At 42.0% G+C, this 19,298-nt stretch overlaps 2 protein-coding genes across 2 annotated transcripts; one reads left to right on the top strand and one right to left on the bottom strand.

The window, feature by feature from the left end:
* Nucleotides 1–498: 498 nt before the first annotated feature.
* klhdc3 (kelch domain containing 3) lies at nt 499–9,068 on the bottom strand (the record flags this gene model as incomplete). Its single annotated transcript, XM_053679298.1, is given in 8 exon segments — nt 499–762; nt 2,731–2,817; nt 3,100–3,313; nt 3,460–3,531; nt 3,640–3,755; nt 6,170–6,346; nt 6,585–6,878; nt 8,884–9,068. Coding segments are annotated over 7 exon segments (1,084 nt in total), but the record flags the coding sequence as incomplete, so codon positions are not given.
* A 677-nt stretch (nt 9,069–9,745) lies between these two features.
* On the top strand, nt 9,746–17,820 carry LOC108263234 (sterile alpha motif domain-containing protein 9-like). Its single transcript, XM_017463853.3, has 3 exons — nt 9,746–9,997; nt 11,414–11,466; nt 12,951–17,820. The coding sequence occupies exons 2-3, from the start codon at nt 11,442–11,444 to the stop codon at nt 17,429–17,431; spliced, it is 4,506 nt and encodes a 1,501-aa protein (XP_017319342.2). The 5' UTR covers nt 9,746–9,997; nt 11,414–11,441; the 3' UTR covers nt 17,432–17,820.
* Nucleotides 17,821–19,298: the final 1,478 nt, after the last annotated feature.

Here is a 19,298-nt window from a genome sequence, read left to right as displayed (position 1 = left end):
TCCTGTTTTGATCCACACAGAGGAAAAACCATTAAAGCCACCATTAACAGTGTTTCACACCCTGTTCTGTGCTTAATCCTGATTATCCACAAACACACACACGCGCAAACACACACACACGCACGCAGTACCCCCAGTGAGTATTTCTCTTCTTGCTCAGAGAGGGATTTTATTTCTGCTGCTACTGAAGTGACTCAGAAATCAAATTAAATGAATTGTTTAGATCCTCAGATTTATTTTAAAAATGAGAAATGTAAACTCTGCTGAATCCATAAGTTTTCACCCCCTCAGTGTGAACCGTTTTGAAGCAGTTACAGGTGTGACTCGTCTCGATGCGTCTCTCTGAGCTCTGAACCTTTTGATTTTCTCACAGATTAGATGGAGCAGCAAATGTCAGACCATCCACAGATTCTCCAGTCTGGAGTTCGAGTTTGAAGAGTGTGATGAAGAGTGTGAGGAAGATGATGAAGAGTGTAATGAAGATGATGGTGAGTGTGATGAAGAGTGTGATGATGAAGAGTGTGATGAGTGGGATGAAGATGATGAAGAGTGATGAGTGTGATGAAGAGTGATGTGTGATGAACATGATGAGTGTGATGAAGCGTGTGATGAAGATGATGAATGACAGAGTAAATAATAAAAAGTGTGTGTACCTCGTTCCTCCAAACAGGATGATTCGATCTCCCACAATGCAACAGCACTGTCGTCTGCGGGGACATGGGAACTTCCCCTTTGGCTCCACCTTCTTCCAGCAGAACGCCTCTACACACACACACACACACACACACAGTGATTAGTGGTTTATGACAGAATTTCAGAAATGTGAAATGTTCTTCTCCAGCCACAACAACTGGGGTTCTTCATCATCTTTATTCTCTCAGTGAGGGAATGAACCTGAGACTACACACACCATGAGTGTTTCACTTTACAGTACTGTATCAGTACATAATCACGTCCCTCACAGGACAGATGTTTTTATACAAAATATATTTTATTGTTTACACTTTGACTGTCACGTCCATAAGGTGAAATTACTACAGCTGAAAAACGAAAGAAACGAAAGCTTTGAACATGAAGTGTGAAGACGGTCGTGTGAATAGTGTTCGTGTAGTATAAACAGGCTCAGGACGGGACTACTCTGTGGAACATCATGACCTGGATGCGAGCCTTATACACTGATGAAGCAGATACAGTAGATGCAGTTCTGTCATTAACTCGTTCTTCAGGAAATTGAAGATTGGGAAGATTGAGTGAAACTCAGGGGTCTATCATCTCTTCCTAGAAACGAAGCAATACGGCTGGATGAAAACTGCACTTCGCAGATTTCCCTTTAATTCCACCAGAGAAGTTCAATACGAGGAAATATAGACAGGTGAATAATTAAAGGTGTTTTGTTCCTGTGTTCAACGTGATGTGTCTGTGGGGACATTTGTGTGGAATTGATCTACAGCTCCCGAAACACACCTGATTCCCAACTCACACCTTCTCACCAAAATAATCCTGATCACGTGACTCTGTCACTACTTTGTACGAAAACAAACAAAAAGGCCGTGAGGATCGTCTGCTCTGCGAACAGAAGCAGAGATGTCGTGAAATAAAACGCTGAACTCTTACACGGTGTGTCATCAGGAATCGTGTTTGTGTTTATTTTTTTATATTTCTACCTCAGGAATGTTCTGCACGTTAATTCCCTCTCGGACTCTCGTTAGCTGTTCACGTTGTATGTTGTACAGGAGCTCACGCTACACCATCAACTCAGCTCAGGGAAAATATCCAGGGCTCTGTGGTCGCAGTCTGAGAACATCTCTTCACTAAAAGCCTAAAAACTGAGAAACTAAACTGTACACTCAGAATGAAATCTATAACCCTAACCCTTGTCCAGTTCCCGCCCACCACTCAGATCTCTCCAATCACACCACAGTTTTCTAACTGCTGCTCACAGTGTGTCACAGGAAGGAGAAACACACTCTGAGGAAAGCGCTTTCCGTCCTCTTCCACATCCACGATGGGCTCAGTGTCACTGTAACTGACAGGAGGGAGAGAGAGGGAGAGAGACAGAGAGGGAGAAGAAAGAGAGAGAGCGAGAGAGGGAGAGAGACAGGGGGTTAGAGAGAGAGAGAGCGCGAGAGAAGAGAGAGAGAGAGAGAGAGAGAGAGAGAGAGAGAGAGCAAAAAGGGGAGAGAAGAGAGAGAGGGAGTGAAGAGAGAAGAGAGAGAGAGAGAGAGAGCAAAAGGGGGAGAGAAGAGAGAGAGGGAGTGAAGAGAGAAGAGAGAGAGGGAGTGAAGAGAGAAGAGAGAGAGAGAGAGAGCAAAAGGGGGAGAGAAGAGAGAGAGGGAGTGAAGAGAGAAGAGAGAGAGGGAGTGAAGAGAGAAGAGAGAGAGGGAGAGCGAGAGGAGAGAGAGCAAGAGGGAAAACCCCTCCCACACAGAACGCTGGCATTACTCCCAATGATGCAGCCAAGCTGTTCTGTTGCATCACCAGGAGCAAATTCAGACTAGGAACTACAACTTACTGTAAATAAAATAAATAAAATAAAGGATGTCTGTGTGTTATTGTGTACGGTAAACTAATCGTAACTCAGCCTGAGTTTGGTGCATTATTGTGTAATAACACTACCATCTAGTGGACAATTCTCACTCACACCCACACACCCTCATCCACTAGATAGTGTGTGTGTGTGTGTGTGTGTGTGTGTGTGTGTGTGTGTGTGTGTGTGTGTGTGCACCTCACCTGGGTTAAACTTCCACAGATCATTAAAGTGCCGGTCCAGTCGAGCGTTGTAGCCTCCGAATATGTACAGCTCTCCGTTATACGCAACTGAAACACACACCACGTGTAAAACCTTCAGGTGAGACGACGCCTGAGAACCATGCGGTTCATCATGTCTTAGCGTTAGCAATATAGAGCAAAACTCACTAATGCTACATCTTAGCATTAGCAGTCTATGTAGAGCAAACACTAACATAACTAGGGTTAGCATAGCTAGCTGTCACAGTGGCAGTGTCATGGTGTTAAACGTTACCATAGAAACCACGTTAAACACTGCCATATACGATGAGCACACGCTCCTCTGTATGTACATGAGGTGGGTGTACTCACACGCTGAGTGGCTGCGGCGTCCCTCAGGCTGAAGCTGATTGGTGGGCGTGTTGAGCCAGCTGTTAGTCTCCGTGTCGAACACTTTGATCTTATTGCAGTAAATCTCGTTATTGGAGTGAAACGGACCGAAACGATCGGCGCGTCCCCCAAACACAAACATCTTACTGCCGATAATCGTCGCTGAGTGGAAGTCTCTCCACCTCGCCGGCGTTCCCTGTCACACACACACACACGCTTATAAAACCTGTGCTTCACTGTGGTAACTCTGTGGCACTGCGCTACATTTATTCATTTAGCAGAGCTTTTATCCAGAGACTTACAGACGAGGAAATCACTGATGCACTAAGCTAACACACTCACTGTAGCTTTAATTAAACTCCAGCACATAATGATCGAGTCCAGCTTGTGTATGTCATTGGAGAAACAGTCAGCCTGTGAACACACACGCACACACACACACTTAATAACATACCACTACACTGGTGTAGATATATTAAGCAGCAGGTGTGTATTAAAGGGACAGTTTGAGTGACGACCCACCAGTTGTTCGTATCCCCCGAATATGTACATGTCTTTGTTGAGGACGCAGGCTGAGTGTCCGTCTCTCGCCCCGGGGACCGTCCCTGTGACCTTTGGTGTCCACCACCGGTGACTGCCTAACACACACACACACACATTAACACCACGTTATACTGCTTGAAGAGTTCCTCTATCAGTCCTGAATGATTACCGTCCCGTGGCCCTGAACGCTGTGGTGATGAAGTACTTTGGACCTCATCTGCTCCTCTCTACCCAACACACTAGACCCACTCTCATTCACTTACCAATCTAACAGATCCACATCAGACACCATCTCCCATATCCTACACACACCACCCTATCTCACCTCCACGTGGGAAAGCAGGAACTGTGTGAGACTGCAGTTGACTGATTACAGTTCAGGTTCAGGATGTTCAGTAAGCAGAGGGAGCTGGGCCTGTGCTCCTCACTCTGCCGTGGGGTTCTGGACTTTTTTTAACTGGTCAGCTGCAGGTGGTGAAATTTACAAGCTTCAATTTCAGCACTCTCACCCTCAACACTGGAGCTTCTTCCACTCTACTCTCACTGTTAACATGAATTTTGTGGATGAGGCTGTGGTGGTAAACCTGAATGACGAGAAGGTCTATGTGGATGAAGTGGAGAGACTGGCCCAGTGGTGCCTGGCCAACAACCTGTTCCTAAACATCAGCAATACAAAGGAACTGGTTGTGGACTTCAGAAGTGAACCACAGAGGACCTACACAGCTCTCATGATCAACCTCGGTGGAGAGAGTGAGCAGCTTCAAGGAACCTCGGCGTACACATGAGTGAGGACCTGTCATGGACTCTAAGAAAGTTCAACATCTCCTCAGCTATCCCATAGTTCTTCTACACCAGCATGACAGATCCTAAATCCTCAATGGGAACGTCACCACCTGGTAGGGGAACTGCAGCGCTGAGGTCCGCAAAGCCCTGGAGAAGGTGCTACGGTCTGTTGAACAGATCACCAGGTCAGAAACGCAGAGCCTGCAGGACATCTACACCAAAGTTAGGGTTACTGTCCTAGACCACACCTCCTAGACCAAGTTACCCTAGGCCACGCCTCCTAGGCCACACCTCAGCTGTGTTTCTGGCATACTAAAGTAACAATGTGTGTTTGGGTATGGTGTAGTGGAGTGTGTGTGTGTGTGTGAGTGTGTGTTTGGGTATGGTGTAGTGGAGTGTGTGTGTGTGAGTGTGTGTTGGGGTATGGTGTAGTGGAGTGTGTGTGTGTGAGTGTGTGTGTGTGTGTTTGTGTTTGGGTATGGTGTAGTGGAGTGTGTGTGTGTGTGTGAGTGTGAGTTTGGGTATGGTGTAGTGGAGTGTGTGTGTGTGAGTGTGTGTTTGGGTATGGTGTAGTGGAGTGTGTGTGTGTGAGTGTGTGTTGGGGTATGGTGTAGTGGAGTGTGTGTGTGTGAGTGTGTGTGTGTGTGTTTGTGTTTGGGTATGGTGTAGTGGAGTGTGTGTGTGTTTGGGTATGGTATAGTGGAGTGTGTGTGTTTGAGTGTGTGTTTGGGTATGGTGTAGTGGAGTGTGTGTGTGAGTGTGTGTGTGTGTGTTTGGGTATGGTGTAGTGGAGTGTGTGTGTGTTTGGGTATGGTATAGTGGAGTGTGTGTGTTTGAGTGTGTGTTTGGGTATGGTGTAGTGGAGTGTGTGTGTGAGTGTGTGTGTGTGTGTTTGGGTATGGTGTAGTGGAGTGTGTGTGTGTTTGGGTATGGTATAGTGGAGTGTGTGTGTTTGAGTGTGTGTTTGGGTATGGTGTAGTGGAGTGTGTGTGTGTTTGTGTGTGTTTGAGTATGGTGTAGTGGAGTGTGTGTGTGTGAGTGTGTGTTTGGGTATGGTGTAGTGGAGTGTGTGTGTGAGTGTGAGTTTGGGTATGGTGTAGTGGAGTGTGTGTGTGTGTTTGGGTATGGTGTAGTGGAGTGTGTGTGTGTGAGTGTGTGTTTGGGTATGGTGTAGTGGAGTGTGTGTGTGTTTGTGTGTGTTTGAGTATGGTGTAGTGGAGTGTGTGTGTGAGTGTGAGTTTGGGTATGGTGTAGTGGAGTGTGTGTGTGTGAGTGTGTGTTTGGGTATGGTGTAGTGGAGTGTGTGTGTGTTTGTGTGTGTTTGAGTATGGTGTAGTGGAGTGTGTGTGTGTGAGTGTGAGTTTGGGTATGGTGTAGTGGAGTGTGTGTGTGTGAGTGTGTGTTTGGGTATGGTGTAGTGGAGTGTGTGTGTGAGTGTGTGTTTGGGTATGGTGTAGTGGAGTGTGTGTGTGTGAGTGTGAGTTTGGGTATGGTGTAGTGGAGTGTGTGTGTGAGTGTGAGTTTGGGTATGGTGTAGTGGAGTGTGTGTGTGAGTGTGTGTGTTTGGGTATGGTGTAGTGGAGTGTGTGTGTATGTTTGAGTATGGTGTAGTGGAGTGTGTGTGTGTGAGTGTGGGTTTGGGTATGGTGTAGTGGAGTGTGTGTGTGAGTGTGAGTTTGGGTATGGTGTAGTGGAGTGTGTGTGTGAGTGTGTGTGTAGTTCTCACCAACGTCGAAGGCGTACAGTACGTTACACGCCCCCTCCGTGTCGTTCCTCCCCCCCCAGATGTAGATGGTATCTTCCACCAGCACAGCTGTGTGTCCATAACGCATGTAGGGCACTTCCCGAGCGTGTTCCCTACCTCCGGTCCTCACTGGAGGGAGCTTTGTCCACCGCAGAGACACTGACACACACACACACACGCGCACACACACACACACCCTGTTTATTACTCAGTAAATAATGTTCATGTAATGTGCGCCTCAATGAGTTTAAAATAATGTTTACAATAAAATAATAAAACGTGTGTATAATAACGTGCAATATGTTTATATTTGTTGTCTGAGATAAAGATGTGTATAGAGTTTAATAAATAAATAAATAAGTACATAGACAGTATGTGTAAGAGGTGTTGCTGTTACCGGTGTTGAAGATGTGCACGTCGATCTGCCGCAGCGTCTCGTAGTCCTCCCCCGAGCAGTAACCTCCGAACGAGTACACTTTATGTCCCACAGCCACCGCCGCGTGATTCACCCTGCGGGGGCCGCCATCCAAACACACCGTCCAGCGCAGCATCACACACACACACACACACACACACACACACACACACACACACACTCACACACACTCACTGCCACGGCAACGCAGCAACCAGCACACACACCTCCATTGCATCACCACAGCAACCAAACTGACTCCATCACACGTCCCACCTACAGAAGAAACAAACACACACACACACACTATAATACCTACACCCACAGCAGTTGCGCAAGTCACAGTGTGAATTATATTTCCAACAATTCTTCTCTTAAGGAGTGTGTTTGTATCTGTCTGTGTGTGTGTGTGTGTGTGTATGTGTGTGAGTTGTTTATCTGATACTGAGCTGTAAACAAAGCTCTCTGTATGGAATAACAATGCATGTACTATTTATACGTACAGTGTTTTGGTCTCATAGGAAGTAGTACCTTTAACCACACACACACACACACACACACACACACAGTCCGTAACTAACGCCACTGCATGCAATCCTCCGTGATGTTAGTTACGGACGATGGTGAAAGGAAGTAGTGTACGGAATGCTGAAGTGTGCTGAACACTGAAATGTATGGAATTGCAAAGTGTAAGGAATAGTGAAGAATATTGAATACTGGAGTGTACAGGAATGAATAATGAAGGGAGTGTACAAAATACCGGAGTGTACGGAATATTAAGGAGTATGGAATACCAAAGGGTACGGAATACCGGCGCATACGGACTACCGGCCTGTACAAAATACAGAAGCGTACGGAATACTGGAGTGTACAGAATGTTAAAGAGTATGGAATACCAAAGGGTACGGAATACCGGAGCGAACAGAATGTTAAGGAGTATGGAATACCGAAGGATGCGGAATGTTAAGGTGTATGGAATACCGGAGGGTACGGAATACTGGAGTGTACGGAATGTTAAGGAGTATGGGATACTGAAGGGTACGGAATACCGGAGCGAACGGAATGTTAAGGAGTATGGAATACTGAAGGGTACGGAATGTTAAGGAGTATGGAATACCGGAGGGTACGGAATACCGGAGTGTACGGAATGTTAAGGAGTATGGAATACCGGAGGGTACGGAATACCGGAGTGTACGGAATGTTAAGGAGTATGGAATACCGGAGGGTACGGAATACCGGAGGGTACGGAATACCGGAGTGTACGGAATGTTAAGGAGTATGGAATACCGGAGGGTACGGAATACCGTAGCGAACGGAATGCTAAAGTGTATGGAATACCGGAGGGTACGGAATACTAAAGGATACGGAATACTGGATAAAAGCTTGGTAAACTGGGAACATGAATTATAATCAGGTTTATCACATTGGATAATAATATTCAGAACAGTAGAGAAATGAAACATTAATAACAGATCAGCAACTCAATGAAACTCAGTAACAGAGTTAGCTAATGAGCTAAAAGGCTAATGTCAGTAAATTTCACTGTTAGCTTTGGGCACAGAAACTGATTCTGAGTAGCATTAGCATTAGCATTAGCATTAGCGAGATAGTAAACAGACTCCTTTCCTACAGACACTCAGGCCTGTCACTTAACTCTATTATATATATATATATATATATATATATATATATATATATATATATATATATATATATATATATATATATATGTGTGTGTGTGTGTGTGTGTGTGTGTGTGTGTATGCGCATTAATAACATGTACAAAGCTAGCTTAGCTTCAGCGCTAACTGTGCAGAACCACAAAACGGAATCTGTTTACATTCAGCAGCAGTGATTCTAAAGTTATTAATTCACAAATCTAAAATTCTCTCTCTCTCTCTCTCTCTCGCTCTCTCTCAGCGTCACTGGTGAACTTTCCTCTGTTTACACTCCCCGCTAGCGTTAGCATTAGCATTAAACTATCCAGGTGTTATGGAAACATTAATGTTAGATAATAATGCTAACACACACACACACACACACACACACACACACACACACACACACACACACACACCTGTCATGCTGTACATGAGAGCATTAATGACAGTGTGTTTACAGCGCGTGCACACAGCTGTATTCCTGCAGTAGTGTCCGCGTTTAATGCTGATGTTCAGCGCTACAGCTTTAATCCTCACAGCAGGAGGGAGAGAGAGAGTGAGTGAGTGAGTGAGTGAGTGTGTGTGTGTGTGTGTGTGTGTGTGTGTGTGTGTGTACTCACTGTGTGCGGATGAAAAAGCAGTAAAATGAGAGAGAGAGGGGTTTAGAACCGATGGTGACGCGGAACCCGTGTGTGTCAAAAACACACCGCTGGACCACTGTAGTGCAACCTGATTGGCCCTGACTCAATCACGTGACTCTGACTGGTCCATGACCACGTGACGGCCTCGGACTCCGGTTATAGAGAGTACGTTTCAGCGCGAGCTCAGTGCAGAGGAACTGGAAATAAAATAAACTCAGACTGTAACTGTATACTGTATAACTCCTCGCGGAATTATGTAGTATATTTTATACATACATATACATACATACATATATATATATATATATATATATATATATATATATATATATATATAGTATTCATTCTGAATAAACCTTGCTCATGTTAAACATTTTTAAGCATTAACATTTTTTACTAAAATATGAGATTTCCCTGATTTATAGGTAAGTTGCAGTGCTTTTGAGTGCACACAACTGTTAACTGGTTTCCCCTAAAAAGAGACTAAAAGAATAAAAAGATGTCTGTTTTGTGTAATGGCTGGACATTTTGGGTTAGTTTCAAGTCAAAGTGCGGTGCTTGAGGTGGAGTCGGAGGGGGGATTTGACTGACACCTGGCAACCCTCCCCAAACTTTCCGCAGAGCTGCTTCTAGAAGTTGAACATTGAAGTAAAAACTATGTTCCTATGTGATTATTTTTATCATGTCCACATGGACCCCAATCCCTGACATGCTCACTGGAGGTATGAGGGTAAATATGGCCGTGTGGGGTTAGTACAACTTTCTATTGCTGAAAAACGAAAGTTACAGTACCACACAGTTGTGGCGCTGTAACTTTCGTTTTTCAGAAATAGAAAGTTGGGCGTGAACGCTCAGTGTTCCTGTGTAAAACCTCCCAATAAGTCCTTCAGCCCTCCTCCATCTGTGGACTTTGGTAATGCTGACAAAGGGCAGAGTAATGGTGCAGCAAATCTCAAGGAAGCACAGATTTATTTAAAAACATCATCATCATCATCATCATCATCATCTGGGGATTAAGCTGATGTATACACAGTGATTGGGACAGTACTGTATGTCAAAGGATCGCACTCCACTTCATCTCCACCATCTCCCAGTAAGAACTATAATCATCTGACAAAGATTTTAAATTGGGCTGTTATATATATATGTGTGTGTGTGTGTGTGTGTTTGTGTGTGTGTGTAAATATTACAGCGCTGTTTAATTCTCGATTCTGATTGGATGCCAGATGTTCTGAGATGAGCAATTATTTTTCAGGAAATGCACAGATACAGTAGTTCCAGTCAGGTCTTGACCGCATTGCAGTTTTATATATTTATATATTTATATGCAGCACTGTGCAATAGTTTTATTCACATGCAGAGAAATGCTGTAAAGATGCTTCAAAGTAATTAAATTAAACATTTCTACATAAAAAAAAATACAGTAAAGAGCGATAAACAGTAGTGAATGAAAAAGTCAATATTTGGTGTGACAAAAAATAAGAATAAAAATAAAATTTTGTGCTGAAAAACTAATGTTTGAGAAACCAAAATGTTTTTGTACTGACTCGATAATGTAGAAGTTATCAAATAAAAATCTATAACAAAGTTTGTACTAAAATAAAAGTATTGTATATTCAAAACAATCTCCAATGCTGTAGATATGGACATACTGTAGTAAAAAAATAGTGGCACATTTCCATACCTTTACTTCTCTTCCTGAAAAAAAAAAACGAGTTGTTTCCTGTTTCCCAACATGTCGAGTGACAGGAACAAATGCGAAGCAGATGCTTTCTCTCTCTTTCAGCCTACAACCGTATGAAATTTGATCTGTACAGCGCTTTACTATTCCCCTTCTCTCCGCCACGCCTCATGTTCTAGTGCTCTACATTAACACAGCTTCAAACACTACAAAATAAGCTGGGAAGTCTAGATATGTGTAACAATTCTTCTGGCTAATACATAAATTAAAAACAAAACAAAAGAATGCCAAAAATGTCAGTGTGTTTGTACGTATGCAGTGGACATGTTTTATATTTAAAAAAAAAAAAAAAAAAAAAAAGCCTCACTGAGAAAACAGACAGTGCAAAAGTGAAATAATGGCAAACAATGAGCCGTGTGTGGATGTAATGTAGAGTCTGTGGATGTAATGCAGAGTCTGTGGATGTAATGTAGAGTCTGTGGATGTAATGCAGAGTCTGTGGATGTAATGCAGAGTCTGTGGATGTAATGTAGAGTCTGTGGATGTAATGCAGAGTCTGTGGATGTAATGCAGAGTCTGTGGATGTAATGCAGAGTCTGTGGATCTAATGTGGAATCTAGACCTTTGGAAGGTTTGACAAGTTTTAACAAATGATGGTATGGAACTTGGATAGATCCGATGCAGATGTTTGTATCTGTCCTTTTGACTCCTCCAGACACACTCCTGTCCTTGGTGGAGAACAGCCGGAATAAAATGAGTCAGGACCAAATAATACATAAAGAACTGAGAAGAAAAACTTGAAGCCTTATCTGTCTCTATCTTCTTCAGGTGCCTTGTTTTGGAACAAACTGAAGACATGGATTATTCAGGAGAAAAAATGGGCAAGTATCACAACATGTACATTTATACAAATTCATTCAAAATTCTAAATATATTTGTACAAAATTCATTATTTGTCAGCAGATATTTAAAAAAATAAATAAATAAACAGAAAAATGCCGCTTGAATAAGTAATCATCCCCCTTCAGACTAGTACTTGGTAGAACCATTGCTGTGTTGCTTTCATCTTGTGCTTGGGATCATTGTCCTTCTGAAAGATGAAGTTTCTCCCAAGCTTTAGTTTTTGTATTTAGCAGACTGAAGCAGGTTCTCTTGTAAAACCTCTCCGTAGTTTGCTCCATCCATGCTTCAGTTTCAACAAGAAGCCCAGTCCCTGCTGAGGAAAAGCATCTCCACAACATGATGCTGCCACACCCATACTGTACTGTACTAGTGGCTTACTTAGCTTTTTAAGTTTTGTCTCATCTGAGCACCAAACCTCCCACATTTTAGCTGGGACATGTGCTTAGATATGGTTTTTGGCTTCTTTCTTGACACCCTTCCACACAGGCCAGTTGTATGCATTTTACATTTACAACGTTTGGCAGATGCTTTTATCCAGAGCAACTTACATTTCTCTCATTTATACAACTGAGCAGTTCCGGGTTAAGGGCCTCGCTCAGGGGCCCATCAGTGGCAGCTTGGCCTTGCTAGGGGTTTTAATCTCATGACCTTGAACTCATGAACTCACAGCCTTCTGATCAACAGTCCAACATCTTAACCACTGCCCACAATGTAGAGCACTTGACTCTCAGCCACTGAACTCCTTTAGTGTGATTTTTGGCCTCACTGTGGTTTCCTTCACCAGACCCCTTCTTTATCTGATGCAGAGTTTCGAGAGACACCTTGTCCAGGCAGTACCTGAGAGGTCTGATGGAGCTTCCTCAGAATTGAGCCATCAGTGCTCAGTGGGATATCAAACACTTTAATATTATTTTGTAGCCTTTTCCGATCTTGTGCACGTCTGTAGCTTTATCTTTTATTTCCTTAGAATGCTCCCTGATCTTTCCTTCATGTTCACAGTCTGACAAATGGTACTTGAATTAAGGAGGTGTTTAATCCAGAAAAGGTGAAATTTTTAAATGACTGACTGGTAGAAGCCAACTGTGTCTTCTTTCGGCCAATATCTTTCATCTTTCATCAAACTTGGAGTTTTCACAGCACAGGCAGTGAATACTTGTGCAAACATCAGTTTTCTTTCATTTATTTTATTTATTTATTTATTTATTTATTTATTTTAAAATCTGCTGAATAATACATTTAGCTTTTTTTTAAATATACATTTACTTTAAGAACATGCTGGTTTGCCATAATAAAATACTGTCTGGAACAATCTGTAAGTCTTATTTGTAATACAGAAAATTTGATGACTGAGTTGAAGAAGTAGAAAGGTTGAATACTTTTGCATGGCACGGTAAATGTCTGTATCTTGTCATAACTTTCATGCCATTTATCAGTAAGTTATGTTTTGGTCTGTCCTGTATAGAAGAACTTCACAGCACTCCAACTGAAAAATGGACAGAGGACATGGTGAGCGTGTGGTTGGCTTCAATAGGAGTGAAAGAAAATTACATTAAAACTCTTCATGAACAGGAAGTAGACGGCCAAGTCCTTCTTAAAATCACAGAGGAATTTCTGAAACAGGAGACTGGAATGAAATCTGGTCCTGCACATCTGATAATAGAGAGTAGAAATGAGTGGCTTAAGAAAGTTCAGAAGCAGCAGAATCCCCGGGAAGAAGATCAGATGAAACAAGATGCTGAGACTATAAGAAAAAGAGATTCAAAGCCACGACCTTTTGGTAAACCGGGCATCGACCACACATATGTAAAGCATGACGTTCTTCAGCCTGAAACAGGGGTCATTGACCTTATAACTCCATGTCATGAGTACAAGTCATTCTGTACAGCTGCGACTTTAGATCACCAAAGACTTCAAGCCAAGCTGGCAAACGAAGTCCTTAAATTTGCCTCAGGCTGCATGAACATGAGATCAAATGGCACGATACACTTTGGTGTAATGGACAGCAGAGATGGTTCTGGACATGTACACGGTGAAATCATTGGCATTCCCATTAGAGAAAAAGACATGTACACTGATGCACTGGATCACATTGAAAAGTGTTTTAAAAGTGACAGTGAGCTCGTACGGCAGTGTATAAGACCACCCGAGTTCATTCTGGTAATTGAACCCAACAGGAAAGAAGAACACTACGTGGTTGAATTTGATGTCGAACCTTCAGTAAACATAGTGAGAAATAAGGTGTTCTCCAGCTCCTTGCCAAAATTCAGTGAGGAGTCAAATAAAACTGCACGGGAAAAGCCAACAATATATCACAGAGTTGGTGCCAATACAAAACCAGTTGATGATATAAATAGATTTTACCAAGACGTTCGCAGCAGAGATATACAAAGAGAGACAGCAGAGAAATCACATGGCATCACAGCTCCAAAACCCTGCAAAGATCTTGAAAAAAAACTCATAATGTTTATAACAAATGGGAAGAAACAAATAGAAAAGGAGAAATGGTACATACTTGTTACAAACAGGTTTTCAGAGGAAGATCTTCAGCACATAGATTTTTTGTTGAAGATGAAGTTGTTCTGTGTGTTTGACTTTGACCCAGATTCCATGGTGTCGGGATTATGCCATGAATTTGATAAGCACCATAAAGTGAACCTTCATTTCATGAAAAACTACAAAATTCCCAGTGGCAAGAGCATCAGAGAATTTGAGAGTCATCTGCATTTGTTTGAACAAACAAGTTGGATATTTTGTAACGGACGAAATGATTTCAGTGGGAACGAGACTCCATGTGATGAAAATACATGGTGTAGAACAAGGAGGACTTACCTAAAGGATTGTGTATCATTGATCTGCAAGGATATCCTGCCCAAGGGAACCTTTATGGTGATCTTCCTCCTCACATCGCCTGTTGAGACACCTCTACTGAAGACATTCGATGAGTTTTTCACCGACATGCAAGGTCACGGAGACATTATATGCATCTCGGAATCAGAAGGGAACTTTCAGAAATGGCAAGCATCTGCTCTCGAATTCTGTGATGAGGAAACAGTGGACAATTCCAGTGTAGTAGGTTTGAAAATGAGCCACATCAACGCAACTCTTCAGCAAATCCAGGGCCCCAGTACTAATAAGAACAAACTCTTACCCGTGTCCAATAAAGCAAAATGCCATCTTCTGACACGTGATGAGGAAACAATGTGCTCCTTGGAGATTTTAGCTGTGAATCAGTGTGAAGACAGGGAAGAGGAAATTAAGGCAAAGAAAGAAGAAATAGAGAGTGACTTTTATCGAGGAGGAAAAGTGACATGGGAGAACTTCTGGCTCGCAGAAGTTAGGGAAGTTGGAGAAGTGATTCAAAGAGATGCCTATCATGAGGTGATTAATCTTCTGGAGGAATCTCGTAAATGGAGTTCAGATCAGATGCCTGTCAAATGCATCAACATATACCATTACGCTGGCAGTGGAGGGAGTACAGTGGCAAGGCAGGTTCTCTGGAAGTATAGAAAGGAACTCAGGTGTGCAGTTGTGAAAACATCAAAAGTTAGCACAGTTTCAGAACATGTTGTGATGCTTCGGGAGTATGAGGAAAAAGATCCCCAGGAATGTCTCCCTGTTCTCTTACTTGTTGATGATTGTGAGAGGGAGTATTTAGAAGAGCTGAAGCATGAATTAGAAACAGCTGTGAACACAAAGAAACTTGCACATGGAATACCGTGCTTCATTCTGCTCGGTTGTAGACGATCCCACAAACCCGAGAAAATGTCCAGGGAGTCACCTTTACTGAGCGTCTCTGTGACTCACAAACTGTCACCAGAGGAGAAGAGACAATTTGCAGGAAAACAAGAAAAGCTCGAGCAACAGTTCCCCCCAGAGTTCATTCTGACTTTTGTCTTAATGAGTCAAGAATTTAAACATGAATATGTGAAAAAGTTTGTAGAGAATTTATCACTGGACACAGATGACACGTCTGCCGTCACCCAGATGATGCGATACGTAGCTCTGCTCAACACCTATGTGGAGAAGTCTTTCATTTCTCAGTCACACTGTGAAGCCCTCCTTCATCTCCAGCTCTCTATCTGTGGGGAAAGATTTCGACAGCATGCATTTGAGAGTTCTCTGAGTGATCAGGCTAAACTGGTCTTTATACATTTGAGAGATGAAAGAACCCACATTAACTCCATCAGAATCATCCACCACGTGGTGGCAAAGGAAATTCTTCATCAGCTTTTGAGAGACAAACAACAAAGTGAGCTTGCGCTTGAACTTCTCAACAATGATGTGCTCTTTAATCACAGATTTGGGGGAGAAGATTACAGGAAGTTCCTTCGTGAACTGTTCATAAGACGCTACAAAATCAGCAGAGGTGATAAATCAGACACTAAATTCTCACCCCTCATTGAACACGTGAGACGAAACGAAAAGCCAGAAAGTGCTATTCATCTTCTCAGCGAGGCTTACAAAAGATTCAACAAGGATGCATTTCTTGCTCAGCACCTAGCTCGTCTCTTTTACTGGTATGAAAAATTCGAGGAGGCAGAACGTTGGGCAGAAACTGCAGCAACTAAAATGCCTAATAACTCCTACATTCTTGACACCAAAGGTCAGGTGTACAGAAGATGGTTCACAGCAAAAAACTACGCAATGGAAAAGTCTCCGAAAACACCAGAGTCCACAGCAGATGCCATTGAAACAGCTCTTAAAGCCATTGAATGTTTCCAAAAATGTCAGATGGTAGCTGTTGAAGAAAGTGAGACAATGAACAACTCAGGATTCTTTGGAGTTGTAGAAGTGGGATGTAGCTTGTTGGAGCTAATGTCTTCCCTTGATGGGTTCTCGAGTAAAGAGGGTCATTCTGAATTACAGAAGTACTTGATTACAGAACACATTCCCAAAGAAATTGAAGCACCATGGGAACAGTTTCACGACAAACTCAAAGACCTTCAGCCCACAATGCACAAGGCTCTGGAGTGGATATCAGAAGAGCTGAATTACTTCCAACACCTAGACATAGATGATGAAGAAACCTCCAAGACCTCAGAGCTGACAATACATCGCCCCAAACACTGGTTGGTTGTCAATTCCTCTGTTTATGGCAAGTTCTTCTGTGAGGTCTCACTGAGAAATACACCAGGTGACTGGCAGTCTAGTTTACATGACATGACTGACTTCTGCAAACGCATGGCCATTTACAAGCTTGGTGGAGGAAACTTCACGACAATCTTCTCCATCCTGGACCAGAAAAAGAAAGACCAAATCAAAACTTTAGAGAACATCATTTCACTGTATCCAAAGGGTGCTAAAATGGATCAAGGAGAGCTTATCAACTACATAGCATCACATTTAGCCTTAAGTGCAGTCTCTCCTGGGTCACGTAAGCTGGCTGCCTTCAAGGATCTGCAAAGGTACAGCCGCTCGTTTCTTCAAGACAAATCAAAATGCCAACCCAACGCTCTGTTTCTGTGCACCCTAGTGTTCTGGCCAGAAGACCGCGACACTGATCAAGAAAAAGAGGACAAATATAAAACCGTTCTTACTGCTGTCGGATCCCTTCAACAAACGTACTGGACCAAAATGAAGGATATCCCTCCGAGAAAGAGACGCATTTTCACCCACTTCTACCTGGGAAAAGGATCTGGCTATGAGAAGTTTGTCCATAAGAACAAAATTGAAACGATCAGGAAATTTTCCTCAGTTTCAGAAAAGCGTCAGAAATGGCTTGAAGGGGAAATGTGGAAAACACCAGAAATTGTGAGAGAGCTTAAGCGTGTAAACGGCTGGACAGAGGATAGACGTGTTTACCTTGTGGGTCCTAAAAAGGAAAAGTTTTCCATTCACCCCCTTAATGAAAGTTCCGTGCCTGCTGGAAATGAAAACGTCACCTTCTGTCTGGGCTTCACATTCAGGGGACCTGTAGCGTGTCACATCACAATAAGAAAATAGTCAAAAGTTAAATTACTAAGATATAGAGACGTGACAGCAAACCTTCACACGCATTTATACACCGTAAAGTGTAAAAAACTGTAACAGAGGATCTGTTCTCTTAACACGTTATCCTGTTCTCTTAACTCCTGCTATTATGTATTTAATGTTAAACTCATAGGAAAGTTAGTTAAGAAGTAAAGAGTAAGAGATGTAAATATCTGGACCCACTGATGAGTGATGGGAGTGTAAGGGGTTAAATATAAAGAAGATGACAGATAGGGAGCTGAGATCAGGAAGATTTTTCTATTTTTTATCGTATTATTCTTATATATTGTTCGATTATATATTAATGTATGAATTAAATTGTTCTTGCTGATCCGTGTCACTCAGTAAAATTGACGAAGACAGTTTTGTTGTTTGGATTCATTTATTTCTGTAATGCTTTAGAGTTGAAGGAAATTTTGCCTTTTTGGTTTAATTATTTTAATTAGTTATATCTTCGAGAAAGGAATTACAGTTGCAAAAAGTGGAGGAATTTATTCAAAACATGTTTTGGTTGGAGTATCTTTTTAATTCTTTCATTGAAACATAAAATGTTTTTGTTACTTTGAATGTGAACAAATTCTCTCAGATAGTTTTAATTTTTTTCCCTTTAAGTAGTTTTGCCTAAATATTGATCAATTAATCACATTTTGAGAGCCCTCCGAGGATGACCTTCACCATGCCAAGTGTCTGCAGAAGAGGACATGCAAACACTTCTTGGTCATGAGGCATGGCATTTATGTTATGTCAAACTTAAAGCCGTCCTTTTCCAGTTACATAGGAAAATACTGGTTTTGTAATATTGCCTACCAAAAAAGTAATTAATTAATAAAATAAAATGTAAAAATTTATTAATTGTTGACATATGGCAACACCATGCAGTAAAAGGTTAAAGACTGACTCTCTATATTAAATATGTGGAATATTCTTTTAGTCTTGGTATGATTTCAGAACACCCCTGCTCTAAACATAAACCTGCCTCTTCATCTTGAAAGATGATCTACAGATATTATTTCTAACAATTTGCTGCTTTTGCTTGTAAGACAGGAGATATGGGGTCAGTATAAGTTCTTGTTATAATTACATATATATATATATATATATATATATATATATATATATATATATATATATATATATATATATATATATATATATCTCAGGTACACCAGCACTGTAAACGGGAAAGGTGTTTTCTATGCCATGTCACTCAGTTCTCAGTATTTGGCATGCACAGACAGCCAAAAATCCACCAGTGGCTTCTCTGTGAACCTCTGTGTACAATCGTTTAAAATAAAAAATTTCCTGTGACCCCCCCTGCCACCGCTTTGTGACCCCCCGGAGGTTCCCGACCCCCAGGTTAAGAACCGCTGGTATAAGCGGTATCTTCAGGGACTGAGAGAAGACCTGCTGTTTGTTATAGCTGCTGACTTCCTGGTACCTCACCATGACACGGGAAAGATCCAGTGAATTTATGGCAAGATGCCTGGAAAGCTCCTAACTATAAAATCTGAATATTAGTTAAAGGAGGCCGGAAATTCCTGACTGGACCGAGATAAAATTGAAAGAGTTAATATGAGATGTTCTGAAAAAGAATATTCATAAACAAAAACCACCTCAGTATTTTTCTTCTAAATGTGACCGTGGTTTTGGGTTTACCACCAGGAACACATTTAAAAGGGTTCTTTAGATTTACATTTATTCGGTAATTGATCTGATAAGTGAATTGACTACAGTGTAGCTAACAAGTTTTACATCAGATAATACAGCAGTGGACTAATTTTATAAAAGAAAAAGAAAACAAATGAATACACTCTTATCTTGCCCACAGACGTCGTTGGAA

The sequence above is a fragment of the Ictalurus punctatus genome, unplaced genomic scaffold (assembly GCF_001660625.3).
Source record: "Ictalurus punctatus breed USDA103 unplaced genomic scaffold, Coco_2.0 tig00006670, whole genome shotgun sequence".
NCBI classification, from domain to species: Eukaryota; Metazoa; Chordata; class Actinopteri; order Siluriformes; family Ictaluridae; genus Ictalurus; species Ictalurus punctatus.
The sequence above is the reverse complement of the archived record's forward strand: the minus strand, read 5'-3'. Positions and strand labels throughout refer to the sequence as shown.